The sequence below is a fragment of the Leucoraja erinacea genome, chromosome 4 (assembly GCF_028641065.1).
Source record: "Leucoraja erinacea ecotype New England chromosome 4, Leri_hhj_1, whole genome shotgun sequence".
NCBI classification, from domain to species: Eukaryota; Metazoa; Chordata; class Chondrichthyes; order Rajiformes; family Rajidae; genus Leucoraja; species Leucoraja erinaceus.
Window position 1 is genome coordinate 99,944,463 of NC_073380.1, and position 14,963 is coordinate 99,959,425.

The 14,963-nt window shown below is 39.9% G+C and overlaps 2 protein-coding genes across 3 annotated transcripts in view; both read left to right on the forward strand.

Annotated features, from left to right (window-relative positions):
- Positions 1 to 8,114, forward strand: part of LOC129696728 (F-box only protein 43-like) — a 20,642-nt gene extending 12,528 nt beyond the window's left edge. For both annotated transcript variants that reach the window (XM_055634863.1, XM_055634864.1), the window contains exons 2-5: positions 862 to 2,339; positions 3,604 to 3,706; positions 5,591 to 5,776; positions 7,156 to 8,114. In XM_055634863.1, the coding sequence (XP_055490838.1) occupies positions 898 to 2,339; positions 3,604 to 3,706; positions 5,591 to 5,776; positions 7,156 to 7,404 (1,980 nt within the window). In that variant the 5' untranslated portion in view covers positions 862 to 897 and the 3' untranslated portion in view covers positions 7,405 to 8,114. The remainder of the gene's footprint in view (positions 1 to 861; positions 2,340 to 3,603; positions 3,707 to 5,590; positions 5,777 to 7,155) is intronic.
- Positions 8,115 to 11,755: 3,641 nt separating this feature from the next.
- The window catches only part of LOC129696727 (regulator of G-protein signaling 22-like), a 64,675-nt gene continuing 61,467 nt past the window's right edge, over positions 11,756 to 14,963 (forward strand). The window contains exon 1 of the mRNA XM_055634862.1: positions 11,756 to 14,467. Coding sequence (XP_055490837.1) covers positions 14,431 to 14,467 — 37 coding nt within the window. The 5' untranslated portion in view covers positions 11,756 to 14,430. The remainder of the gene's footprint in view (positions 14,468 to 14,963) is intronic.

A 14,963-nucleotide genomic window follows, 5' to 3' on the forward strand; every position in this document is an offset into this window, starting at 1 on the left:
GAGATCCCAATGTGATGTCATAGCTATAATTGCCACTGCAGTGTTCCAGTGATTCTTTCTTAAACTGGATTTTGTAAAGTTAAAAATGTGAATAACTTGTAAAATATAACATCAATCTGAAAGAAATTTGTGAGTAAGGTGGTCCAAAAATTGTAGCGCTATTGTGTATTGTTTTGGCGTATTTCAGGGCATGACTCGCAGACACACAGACAGACTCGCTAACAAACAAGATGTTTTGATTGTTAGTTAGTTGTGGTCAGAAGTAAAATATGACTGGTCACGTGTATGACGCCACACGGAAGCATTATACAAACTCTGTGAATTTTAAAAAGCTAGAATGATCATATCTTTAGCAGACATGCATTATAGTTCTGTAGGTAGGAAAATAGCAATGAATAAGCTTAATCTATTACAATAATTTTTTAATTTATATCATTGTGATGACATCTGGTCACGTGTGTGACTTTTTTTGTTCACTTTCCATAGAATGGGCCAAATGCAACTGTCAATCAAATCTTTAGTGGGGGATCCTGGAAGAGGCCATAACATTTATATACATTGTGTATGCAGCAAAGAATCTTGCGATGCCTAGTCACACGTGACAATAAAGTATTCCTATTCCTAACATGGGAAATTATGCTGTGCTGTTTAAATGCGTATTAATATTGGAAAGCCAGTATTTGTTAAAATGTTGAACTTGATTTCTCTTTAGTACAGGAAAGATTGATTAAAGATGTGATATGAATTGTGCATATAAATTTAAGAAAGTGACTACTGTTTTAATAAGTAAACAAATTCAAAATTAAATTAATTTCTGGCACTAAGCAGATTATTTTTTAAAGTATGGATGTTTGTTTCTAGGACGGCTGGTGGCATTGTACAGGCCTTCGTGTCAAGATGTTGAGTTTGCTGAAGCACTCTTATGATCGGCTGACCATTTCTGACCCCCAAGCAGTTGATCCTGAAACAAAGTTTAAATCTGTTGGGCATGGGTCATTAATAGAGAGTTGCCATAATGGAGTAAGCAAAATGCACTCGACTAAATATTCCAATGGTGCCACACAAGAGCTAGGTTCACATACTGCTGATGGTTCTCCTGTACTGAACAAGGAAAGACGGTTCTGTACCAACAGGGCATTGTCCCTTTCTGTTGAAAAGCAACATGAAGGGAAAAGAAACAATTCTATTTCACCAATTTTGTTTGAAACGCCCAAGTTAACTAGCAAGACTGTCACATTACGGCGACGACTCCTCGAGTCCCATCTCTCCTCTGGTAAGAATGTAGAATTGCACAAAACTCTTCAGCCCACTGCAGCAGATAGTGAAGAATGGTCTTGTACCAGAACATGCGATATATTCCCCTTTTCAGATAGCTTACTGAATTCTCCCGGGGACTTGAATTTTGAAGCTTTATCAACCAGTACTCTAAATAATGATGAATGTGGTACTTTATGTAGAACTAAAAGGTATTTGTTTGCACAGCAGCGAACTTCCACAATAGATGATTTAAAAGGTAAAAATGGGTTAATGCCTGAATGTCCAACTTCTGATCAATCAAGTGCATTCAGTAAACTTGACTTAAGCAGTTTCTCTTACTGTGAAGATGACAGTGAATACAGCTCATCTGGATCCTTTGTAACACCATCTAAACATGAAAAACTGAAAGTAGCTGGAGGTGATCAGTTTGTTACTCCAGTTCATTTCAAACCAAACATGCCCACAGAAAGGATGTTAGAAAGAACCCCTTCACATGACAAATTGGATGTCTCAACAGAGGACAGTGGGTACAATTCAGTTAGCTTGGAAAAATCATCTGATTCTTTCTCAAATGAAAATTCCTTCCAAGAATTGGTGAAAAATCAAAAGAAAACCCCAATGATGACGGACTGCAAGAGATCTCTCAGAAAATTGGAAAGAACGAAGCGATTATCAACTCTCAGTGAGCGAGGCTCGCAGTCTGAGACGGAAGAAGAACACAAAGGAATTCATAAGGGGTCAAATTACAAACTCAAATTACCCAACAAAGATGAGGAATTGGTCTTTGAAGAAAATAACTGTGAGGACCCACTGCTAAAATTTGAGAATTTGTCTCGTACCCCTGCATTGCAGTTAATACAGGAACTGTGCGTGAGTAAAAGGAAAAGACTGGAAGATATCATTAAGGGCCAGAGTGGATCAGAGGAAAAGCCATTGGGTGTATCTATGCCACCACTATGTAGATTAATTGGGAGAAAAATGGGTTTGGAAAAAGTGGATATTTTGAAAGAACTGTTCAACCGGAATTTGACACATGTTCTCACTCTAATTTTGTATTGCTTAACTGTAGAAGATATCTGCAGGTAAGGTTCATAAAATTCAAGCAAATGTTTCTCCAAATGTTTAGCCTATTTACTCTTCCCTGCACCCTGTCCAATGAAATCTTTCAAATACTTTGAAAGATTTCAAATAATATTAGAATACTTTGGGTGTAGACTTTGCTTTTTGCTATATGGTTTCTTCAACTAGGATGGAATGGATGTGTTCATTTGTACCTCAAAAAAATAATCTCTCAATCCACACAGGTACCCTTTTTAACAGGTACATCTATTTTGTACTTTAACATAGAAAATAGGTGCAGGAGTAGGCCATTCGGCCCTTCGAGCCTGCACCGCCATTCAATATGATCATGGCTGATCACCCAACTCGGTATCCTGTACCTGCCTTCTCTCCATACCCCCTGATCCCTTTAGCCACAAGGGCCACATCTAACTCCCTCTTAAATATAGCCAATTAACTGCCTCAACTACCCTCTGGCAGAGAGTTCCAGAGATTCACCACTCTGTGTGAAAAATGTTTTTCTCATCTCGGTCCTAAAGGATTTCCCCTTTATCCTTAAACTGTGACCCGTTGTTCTGGACTTCCCCAACATCGGGAATAATCTTCCTGCATCTAGCCTGTCCAACCCCTGAGACGGCTTAATACCCTGTTTTCTACCTTCCCATTTGTTTCCCTCCCCCCTCGTCTACTCCACCAGTAAACCCAAATTTACTCTAGTCAAACACTTAAAATAACTACATTGAACATGTGACGGTCATAAGTCGTGGACTGATACACTGATTCCTGATTAGTGGCTATCCAAATCCATTTGCCACAGATCCTGAAGAGACATGTTTTTGGAGATACAAGTTAAGTGAATTTAAAAATATATATATAACTTCCGACTGGGAAGGGTTTTACTATTTATGTCCTATCAATGTAACACTTCCTTAAACATTTGACTTCTGAAATGAATTTGGTGGATTAATGTTGGAAAAACTAATGTTTCGGATGGTGAAGATAATTAGTAATGGTAGTAATAGCAATCTTCCACACACTTTAAAATAGTTAAAAATAAATGAATGTTTAACACCTGATAGGATGCCACACTAGCTGTTTGGCATTTTTACACCAATGCAATACGTAAAGTATTATGTGGCTGTCGTTTTGCATTCATTTTGCCTGTTGAAATCCAGGTGCAGGAACTTGACATTAAATGTGGTATCTGACAACGCTGCAGGTTATCCACTACCCTAACTACACAGGTTTTGTCTTTGTTTTGCAAATCAAATCATTGTTTTTTATAAGAGTTTGGAAAGTGAGCAAAATATGGAAGAAAATCGTCAAACAAGACCAGGCACTATGTCTCAAAAGGAAGCAGTATCTTGATGAAAGTCGAAACCACCAAGTGGTATGTGATTTATGTGCACTTTTTAAAGATTATATATAGAAAAATCTGTGATTTGGCAACATATAGGTCATGTAATTGGTACCATCAAAATTAGAAATGCACTGAGTTATATAGAGGATCTAGTTTTCACTTTAAATATTGTAAATCATTTCATCATGATGTTACTCGGGAAATTGATGAGGGTAAAGCAGTGGATGTTGTATATATGGACTTCAGTAAGGCCTTTGACAAGGTTCCCCATGGAAGGTTGGTTAAGAAGGTTCAATGGTTGGGTATTAATGGTGGAGTAGCAAGATGGATTCAACAGTGGCTGAATGGGAGATGCCAGAGAGTAATGGTGGATGGTTGTTTGTCAGGTTGGAGGCCAGTGACGAGTGGGGTGCCACAGGGATCTGTGTTGGGTCCACTGTTGTTTGTCATGTACATCAATGATCTGGATGATGGTGTGGTAAATTGGATTAGTAAGTATGCAGATGATACTAAGATAGGTGGGGTTGCGGGTAATGAAGTAGAGTTTCAAAGTCTACAGAGAGATTTATGCCAGTTGGAAGAGTGGGCTGAAAGATGGCAGATGGAGTTTAATGCTGATAAGTGTGAGGTGCTACATCTTGGCAGGACAAATCAAAATAGGACGTACATGGTAAATGGTAGGGAATTGAAGAATGTAGGTGAACAGAGGGATCTGGGAATAACTGTGCACAGTTCCCTGAAAGTGGAATCTCATGTAGATAGGGTGGTAAAGAAAGCTTTTGGTGTGCTGGCCTTTATAAATCAGAGCATTGAGTATAGAAGTTGGGATGTAATGTTAAAATTGTACAAGGCATTGGTGAGGCCAATTCTGGAGTATGGTGTACAATTTTGGTCGCCTAATTATAGGAAGGATGTCAACAAAATAGAGAGAGTACAGAGGAGATTTACTAGAATGTTGCCTGGGTTTCAGCAACTAAGTTACAGAGAAAGGTTGAACAAGTTAGGGCTTTATTCTTTGGAGCGCAGAAGGTTAAGGGGGGACTTGATAGAGGTTTTTAAAATGATGAGAGGGATAGACAGAGTTGACGTGGAAAAGCTTTTCCCACTGAGAGTAGGGAAGATTCAAACAAGGGGACATGACATGAGAATTAAGGGACTGAAGTTTAGGGGTAACATGAGGGGGAACTTCTTTACTCAGAGAGTGGTAGCTGTGTGGAATGAGCTTCCAGTGAAGGTGGTGGAGGCAGGTTCGTTTTTATCATTTAAAAATAAATTGGATAGTTATATGGATGGGAAGGGAATGGAGGGTTATGGTCTGAGCGCAGGTATATGGGACTAGGGGAGATTATGTGTTCGGCACGGACTAGAAGGGTCGAGATGGCCTGTTTCCGTGCTGTAATTGTTATATGGTTTATCATGAAGTAGTTATTGTGCTCCAGATGCAGAATTGTTGAGGCTAACAATGTTATTGCCTAATCAGGCAAATTTTATGCAGCTCAAATATATATTTAAATTACTTGGAGCTCAGTCCAATGATTTTGTAAACAATTTATATTGAGAGTTTGTATCAATGTCCTGAATATTTGAACATGAGTTGCATGATAAATATTTCTCAACTAGGTTATTAAGCATGGATATAGTGGGCGACGGGAGCAGTGGTTTGGGAAATTACCTACTCTTGGATTGATTCTTCAATTAATGCAGTTTGCAATAATTTGGCAAATTTGTAAGCATCCAACTTGGCAAGGAATCATTATTCTCCCACTATTGCAACGTTTAGCTGTCCAATTTGTTTGATATTTCTACAGGAAATGTGTTGGCTAAATCTAAATGTTTAGGTTTTTTAACTAATGGAAAAAGTTACATTTAAATTTCTTATCACCATTATAAAATCCAAATAATACTTTTCAACAGCATAATCAACCTTGGGCCGCTGATGCTGAAACCAGATGTAATCTCCCAGATCGTCCTGCTTTGAAATCTGTTCAGGCACAAGCAAGGATTATGTTTACTCCAACTCTCTCATCTCAACAGGGGATAACACCTGGTGGATGCAGTAGTGCTTCCAAGTCCAGTAGTAAACGAGAAGAATTCTTGCAGGTAAGTGTAAAGAACCCTGCTGGGAATTTCCATAGAGTTAACATCTGGACAACACAAAAATAATTTGTCGATCAAGCTGATTTGGTATAAACCATTAAGTTCTTTTTTAAGATCCTTTCAGTAGCTTTGGTAGAACTGCTTAAGAATCAGCACTTTTCAAAAATAAAGTGACCTTGATTTATGCATCTGTCCATTTTCAGTAACTAATCTTTGGTTCTAAAGTGTAGGTTAAATATAAATTGTGGTTATTCCCCAAGCAGAGAAGAAAATTAGTTTGATCAATTTCTAGGATTTGATCTTTAGTTACATTTGCAGTTGCTCTTATTTTCCTAATTGTTGCCTTTGTTAACCTTGTAATGGAAATGATAATATTGTGCACAGTTTTAACAGTTTTGCATAACTTTCTAATATTTGTTCTTCATGGTAACATCACAAAATAGTGTGACGTCATAGTGCAGCTGGTAGAGCTGCTGCCTATCAGTACCAGAGACCAGTGTTTGATCCTGACTTTGAGTGCGGTCTCAGAAGTTTACACATTCTCCTTGTGACCACGTGGGTTTCCGCCCACATTCCAAAGCGTGCATTTGGTAGGTTAATTGACCTCTGTAAATTGCCCCTATCTGGATTTGGAAGCGGATAAGTTAGAACTAGTGTGTCAGAAAAATAAAAACATAGAAACATAGAAATTAGGTGCAGGAGTAGGCCATTCGGCCCTTTGAGCTAGCACCGCCATTCAATATGATCATGGATGATCATCCAACTCGGTATCCCGTACCTGCCTTCTCTCCATACCCTCTGATCCCTTTAGCCACAAGGGCCACATCTAACTCCCTCTTAAATATAGCCAATGAACTGGCCTCAACTACCCTATGTGGCAGAGAATTCCAGCGATTCACCACTCTCTGTGTGAAAAAAGTTTTTTCTCATCTCGGTTTTAAAGGATTTCCCCCTCATCCTTAAACTGTGACCCCTTGTCCTGGACTTCCCCAACATCGGGAACAATCTGCCTGCATCTAGCCTGTCCAACCCCTTAAGGAAGGAACAGCAAATGCTGGCTTACACTGAAGATGGATACAAAAAGCTAGAGTAACTCAGTGGATCAGGCAGCATCTCTGGACCAAAGGAACAGGTGACGTTTCTGGTCGAGTCCTTCGGACTGAGTCGGGAGAGAGAAAAACAAGAGATATAGAAGGTACATAGAACAAATGAAAGATATGCAAAAAGCAATGATGATCACTGGTTGATGTGGACTCAGTGGGCCAATGGGTTGTTTTCGTGTTGTATCTCTAAACTAAATCCTCCATTCCCCAAAAGTAGAATTGGGGAATGTTAAATGGAGAAAATTAGAATCTTCAAAAAATATATATTCTTGCCCTCAGGTTGCCAAAACACTGTTTAACGATGAGGCTTTAAAACCATGTCCACGGTGCCAGTCCCCTGCCAGATACAATCCAATGAAGAAAAGAGGCCTCTGCAGTCGAGAAGATTGTGCATTTGACTTCTGCACACAATGCTTTTGTGTTTTTCATGGATCCAGGGAATGTGGCAGCAAGTCTGCCAAGCATTTTGGCAACAAAGGAGGAACGCCAGGAAGTGCTAAAAGCAAGAGGAACTTAAGAAGATTATAAATTTTAAAGTAGTAAACTTGTATATGTAAATTTAGGACAGTGAGAATTCCCTCAACCATTCTCCCTTTATACACCTTGAAGATACTTTTAAACTACTATCAATTTGTACAATAATTTTCTAATTAATGAGTGGAGGAAACTATGTGGGCTAAGATTACAAGTTTTCTCTTCTTGGTTGTTCTAATTTGCACATCTGATTTTAGTTTTTTTTATTTTCCCTACTCTTGGGTTGGTTTTTCAGAATAACCTCAAACACCGTCATGATAGGAATGATAGATAGGTAGCTTGCATCAAAATCATTGTGTTTTAAGATTTCTCTGTTAAAAAGCAACCAAGATCAGGGAGAATTGACATCTCGCTGGAACAATGTTGTCAGGATTTTATGATGGGACTGGAAAAAGTTTTCTTTACATTCCGTATTGAAGATTTCTTCCCATTCCTAGCTTCCTTTTTCAAATAATCTAGTTGCTTTGGGCAATGGACTCCATTTATTGAATCACTGAACTTGGAATCCAATGTTCACCATTATTTCTGTACGTGAAGTACTGTTTTAAAGTGTTGACTGTGCGTAAAATCAAGGCAACGGGTGTGTCCAAATTCTTTTGGACCTTTTTGTATATAGTTTTATACATGTTAAAAAAGTTAGTAGACATTTGAGTGGATTTTAATTTGTTACATGCTTAATAAAATTTTCATAAAATGGTGTGAATGTATTTTCTTCATAGGCTGAATTGTTCATTGTTTTTTAAAGAACTCTCTGCCAACTTGTGAAATGCTTGCACAAGCATTTCACTTCTACAAATGTTTTTGTTATATTCGGGCAGAACTGAACTTGTTTCAAATGGGGCTGAGGGGTGGGAGATTGCAACCTTCTCGTGGCCCGCCCTGTTTCGACGAATGAAATCAACATGGCGTGCACAATCAAATAGAACAAGTTGTCCGACAACTTTAGGCCATATGCAAGAAGAAGAAATGCGGCCCATATACATTTTGATGTGGACAAACTTGAATAAGCTTGCATTGGGTTTGTCGATACCTGTGGACACACTTAATATTGGTTAACCAGGAATGATTTTTGTGTTGGTGTTAGTTTTTAAATATCAGTCTTTTAAGTGAAAACATGCAGTGAAAAAGATCAATGACAACATGCGCCTCAGGTCTCCTTTAAATATTTTCCCTTTGCACTTTTAACACATGTCCTCTACTTTTAATCCTTGCTACCCTTTGTGAACGACTACAACTATCTATGCCCCTGATAATTTTCTCTTGTACAGCTGCAATATGATGTCCCAACCCATGCATTCAATAGCCCTGTCTAAGGTAGATTTACCCTTATTTGCTATTCTATCTGCCTATGTTGCCATTTTCTATGATCTTGTACCTAAATATCCCTCTTGTACATCAAGCCTTCTAATGACCATGTAGTTTACTATGTTGGATAATCCAAAATATGTTGCTTCACTTGTCTAAATTAAATTCTCTCTGTCATTGCTGTGTTGCACTTTCCAGACTATGTCCCTCTGTATGCTTGGGCAACTGTCCTTGTTATCTACAACTGTGCCAATCTGTGTTGGCAGTAAACTTGCTTATCAGACCAGACACTTCTATGACGTGTAACAAAGGTTTCGGCACTGATCTCTCCTGTATGCCGCTGGTTAGACTTCCGGTTAGAGAAATAAACTTCTATCTCGTATCACAAAACCAATTTTGGATCCAATTTGGCAAAACATCTGATCCCATGTGCCCAAGTACTTGGACCAGCTAACTGTGTAAGACCTTATCAAAAGTCCTGCTAAAGTCCACGTATACCATGTTTACTTCCTTGCCACCATCAATTGAAGGAGCAAGTAATGCCCCTTTTTTTAAATTTTATTTTTTTAATGTTGACGTAGGATTTCCCATGCACATAAACCAGACTCCTTCGTCGCTCTGCTTTTTCGTGTGGTCATGAATTCTATCCCAAAGATTTACTGACATGTAGTTTCCTGGGTTGTCCCTCCTTGAGTGTGGGAACAACATTAGCTACCAACCAATCTTCCAGTCCTCACCCATAGCTAAAGATGGTACAAAAAATAAAACCTGTCCGAGCCCAAGCAACCACTGCCTTTCCTAGGATAGACTTCATCAGGCCTTCAGAATTTTATGGGTCAATATCTTTTTAACACTTTTTCTCCTTCCACACTCTTCAGATTATACATCTCCCTTCCCCCAGGTGAATATTGATGTGGATGTATTTATTCTGGACAGAACCTCTCCTGGCTCCAAACAAAGATTTCCCTTTTTGGCCCTGAGGCCTTCTTTCCACTGCTACACTTTTGTAATATTCATTAACAATTTTGGACCTCTTTAATTTTGTTGACCAGGGCTATCTATTCATTTTTGCCCTTCTAACTCTTATTTCCTTTAAGCCTTAAAGGTTCCCTTGATAACAATGTTCTATACCTGGCCTTTGCTTCCACCTTATTAGCAGCTGTCCCAATCTACTTTCTGCAAGTCTTGTCTTATGCTATTGAAGTCAGCCCAGTTTGAAATTAAATTCCCCCAATTTAAAACTTTAACTATAGATCTAACCTTGTCATTTTCTAACCTTGTCATTTTCCGTGATTACCTTTACCAGCCTTCTGAATTGTGGTCTCTGTTTGCAAAGAATTCCTGTGCAATATTTCCAGAACTTGATAGTTGTCGGAAAGTAGCTGTTCCTGAACCTGATGATGGGACTTCAGTCTTCTGTACATACCACCCAATGGTAGCCATGGGAGAAAACTGGCAGGGAACATAAAAACTGACTGCAAAAGTTTTTATAGATATGTGAAGAGGAAAAGATTAGTTAAAACAAATGTAGGTCCCTTGCAGTCAGAAAGAGGCAAATTGATCATGGGGAACAAGGACATGGCAGACCAATTGAATAACTACTTGAAATAGCAAGGGACCGGGGGTTAAATGAGATGAACTGAGTGAAATCCAGGTTAGCCGGGAAGTAGTGTTGGGTAAATTGAATGGATTAAAGGCCGATAAATCCCCAGGGCCAGAGAAATTGCATCCCAGAGTACTTGAGGAAGTAGCCGCAGAAATAGTGGATACATTAGTGATAATTTTTCAAAACTGTTTAGATTCTGGAGTAGTTCCTGAGGACTGGAGGGTAGCTGATGTAACCCTACTTTTTAAAAAGGGAGGGAGAGAGAAAACTGGGAATTACAGACCAGTTAGTCTAACATCGGTGGTGGGGAAAATTCTGGAGTCGGTTATTAAAGATGGGATAGCAGCACATTTGGAAAGTGGTGAATTCATTGGACAAAGTCAGCATGGATTTATGAAAGGTAAATCATGTCTGACTAATCTTATAGAACTTTTCGAGGATGTAAATAGTAGAATGGATAAGGGAGAACCAGTGGATGTGTTATATCTGGACTTTCAGAAGGTTTTAGACAAGGTCCCACATAAGAGATTAGTATACAAACTTAAAGCACACGGTATTGGGGGTTCAGTATTGATGTGGATAGAGAACTGGTTGGCAAACAGGAAGCAATGAGTAGGAGTAAGCGGGTCCTTTTCAGAATGCCAGGCAGTGACTAGTGGGGTACCGCAAGGCTCAGTGCTGGGACCCCAGCTATTTACAATATATATTAATGATCTGGATGAGGGAATTGAAAGCAACATCTCCAAGTTTGCGGATGACACGAAGCTGGGGGCAGTGTTAGCTGTGAGGAGAATGCTAGGAGGCTGCAAGGTGACTTGGATAGTTTGGGTGAGTGGGCAAATGCATGGCAGATGCAGTATAATGTGGATAAATGAGAGGTTATCCACTTTGGTGGCAAAAACAGAAAAGTAGACTATTATCTGAATGGTGGCCGATTAGGAAAAGGGGAGATGCAATGAGACCTGGGTATCGTGGCACACCAGTCGTTGAAAGTAAGAATGCAGGTGCAGCAGGCAGTAAAGAAAGCAAATGGTATGTTAGCATTCCAGTCATTGAAAGTAAGAATGCAGGTGCACCAGGCAGTGAAGAAAGCAAATGGTATGTTAGCATTCATAGCAAAAGGATTTGAGTATAAGAGCAGGGAGGTTCTACTGGAGTTGTACAGGATCTTGGTGAGACCACACCTGGAGTATTGTGTACAGTTTTGGTTTCCTAATCTGAGGAAAGACATTCTTGCCATAGAGAGAATACAGAGAAGGTTCACCAGACTGATTCCTGGGATGGCAGGACTTTCATATGAAGAAAGACTGGATAGACTCGGCTTGTACACGCTAGAATTTAGAAGATTGAGGGGGGATCTTATAGAAACTTACACAATTCTTAAGGGGTTGGACAGGCTAGAAGCAGGAAGATTATTCCCGATGTTGGGGAAGTCCAGAACTAGGGGTCACAGTTTAAGGATAAGAGGGAAGTCTTTTAGGACTGAGATGAGAAAATAATTTTTTACACAGAGATTGGTGAATCTGTGGAATTCTCTGCCACAGAAGGTAGTTGAGGCCAGTTCATTGGCTATATTTAAGAGGGAGTTAGATGTGGCCCTTGTGGCTAAAGGGCTAAATGGAGAGAAAGCAGGGATGGGATGCTGAGTTGGATGATCAGCCATGATCATATCGAATGGCGGTGCAGGCTCGAAGGGCCGAATGGCCTGCTCCTGCACCTATTTTCTATGTTTCTATGAGAAGAAGGCATAGCCCAATGATAAAGGTTGCCTTAAGAAGGCAGCTTCTATGTAAATGCTTTCAGTGGAGGGAGGGCTGTGCCTGTGATGGGCTTGGCCGTCCATCACTCTCTGCAGCCTTTTGCATTCTTGTACATTAGAATTGTCATACCAGCAGTTACTGACTTTCGTAGTAAAGCTGCGTACCTTGTACTCCAGTTCTTTCCTCATCTATTTCAGGTGCACTTGTTTTCCAAAGAGAAAATGCCTCCTTAAATGTATCTTAACATTGAAAGGTATTACTTACACTTGCTTTCATTGAAGTTGATTTGCCTATTATTTGACCATTCTGCAAATGTACTAATATCTTGCAGTCATTCATTACCCTCTGCATTAATTAAACCAACTTCCTCCCCCCAAAAAAAATGATGTGTCGCTGAAAGTTTTTGTACTGCAATTTGGATTTCCATGCTAATTATGCAACACATCTACTGGACCTATTATGATCCTTTTTGTTCATTTTGTGGTCTGACCATTGTTATGAAGTCACTATTACATAAAGCTGTTTGAGACTCCAACATGCAACTCCATTACCCCATGTACGGTTTATTACTATTTCCATAATCTCATTCAATTTCCTTTTTGATATCTCTGTTCACTGATTGGCTCTAGCCTGAGTGGGAGGAAAGTTAGAAGTGAGTCAGAGGGGGAAAACAGTTGAAAAGAGAGGCATAGCACAGGCAGACTTTACTCAGAGCTCCCGTGGATTTTGAAGCAACAGCAACAAAGAGAAGCAGGAGAAAGCACTAATTGGCTCTAGCCCGAGTGGAACGAGAGTTAGAAGTGAGTCAGAGGGGGTAAACAGTTTAAAACTGAGGAATTTGGTTTGTAAATTGGCAAATTAGGCAATCTATCAGTCAATGTAAGCAGGATGCCTCTTAGGGAGCGGCAGTGAGAAAAGTGCAAGTCTTTGGCGAGGAGTCTGAGGAGACGAGGCTATGCAAAACGCTGGAGAGGCAGAGATGAAAGAAGGAGATGTCAAGCAAGCTGATTCAGCGTGATGCTTGCAGTATGTGGGAGGTCAAGGGCATCGCTGGTGCCTCTGGCTGCTACAAATGTGAGAAGTGCATCCAGGTACAGCTCCTGAAGGACCGTGTTGGGGAACTGGAGAAACAAGTGGATTACCTCAGGTTCGTCCCAGAAACGGAGTGGAATAGGGACATGTCAATGGCTTGGGGAGGGAGCATTGAAAGTTCAGATTAGGTCCATGGCTTCAGGTTAAGACAGTTTGAGGTTGACACATGCAACCAAATTGAAATTGACCACATTATCAATACAATGAGGATATAATTGTCTTGAGTAATGTTGCTCTTTCCCGTTTTTCTTTTTCTTGCTACCTTATGTCAATTGTCAATTGAGCATGATTTACAATTGAAACAATTTGCTACTCCTTTGTTTGCAACATAGTTCCTCTCTTTTGCTTACACATATTTAATAGAGTCATGCAGCATGGAGCAGGCGCTTCAGCTCAACGTCCAATTTGCGTTCATCCTATTCTCTTTAGACGTATCCCTCGTGTTTCAGAATTGTTAAGCAAATGACCAACAAAAGCATAATGTATCAAGCCTAAAGAATGCATAAAATGCTGGAATAGCTCAACGCCCCTGGCAGCATCTCTGGAGCGAAGGCACGGGTGACGTTTCCAAGCCTAAATCTGATTCACTAGGGTTGAAAGAAATGTCAAAATGTAAAGGTTGTTTTTGTTTAGTTTCACCCTTTCTCCTCTCCCTCAACAGCAACGTCTTAGCTCGCGTATTTGGGATGTGATTTGCTGCTTTGTGACGTTTGACTGTTTGCTGATGTTCTCGGAGGAAGCGAAAGCAACATTGGAAATATCAGCAGAGATGACCGAGGATGTTTTCCAGAACTGACCCATGGTCTCAATAACGGGACAGAATGTAGTCGCCGCTGGCAGTAGCAAAGGCTAAAGTTTGCTACTGTCTTAACTATTTGTCCGGTCCAATGTGCGTTAAAGTTGTTAAGTTATTTGAGCAGGTTGGGGAAATGTGGTGTCCAAGTTAAAGACGGGGATTACGCCAGCATTGTTTGTTTAGTTCGTGGTTAAAGTTTTTGTGTCTACCTCCATAGCAACCCAAGTCGACACACAACTGCTGCTCTCATTGGGCAACTCCATCATCACCGATGTTCCCAGCTCTGAGTTGTTCTTTTTGCTGAAAATTACATGTAGTTAGTTCCTGCCACCAACCTTCCAAAGGAAGAATTGAAAGCTGAAATCGCCCGTCTCCTAGTTCCTTGTTTTTGTTCTGGGGGGAGAAAAACACACGGCCAAGGGTGAACTTGTGTTAATTTCGTCCTCTGCACGTCTTCGCTGATGGAACCAGGAAACGTATCAGACAAATTGACAACAGGTATGTTGGGCAGAGGACGCTCCTGTTGAATCCGATCTCTCAGTCCCACCGTTTGTACAATTGTCCCTTTTCACCCGAACTTCAATCCAACGCGAGCTGGAGAGTTGGATGTTGAATGCTGAAGAACAAGTTTGGTTGTAAAACGGGAAATATAATCTTTCATTCAATTGACACTGTGATAATTCTGTGATTTATCGCAAGCTCTTTTACTAATCTGTACAGGATGGCGAGCATCTTAGAAAGTTAAAGATTTGATATCATCAAGACAAATCCAACATATTTAGGATCGCTGCCATTTTATTATTGCTTATTAATTCCCCAGTGACCAATTAATCTGACTATTTCCCCCCTTTCACGGAACTGTACAAACTCTTACCATATTATTTGTTACTCTTGTATTACCTCTTTTAATCCTAGGTAAGACCTTTCTCACTCTAATATATCAGCTGAGATTTATAAAATATAATGTTAGTATTCACTGGAGTTTAGAAGGATG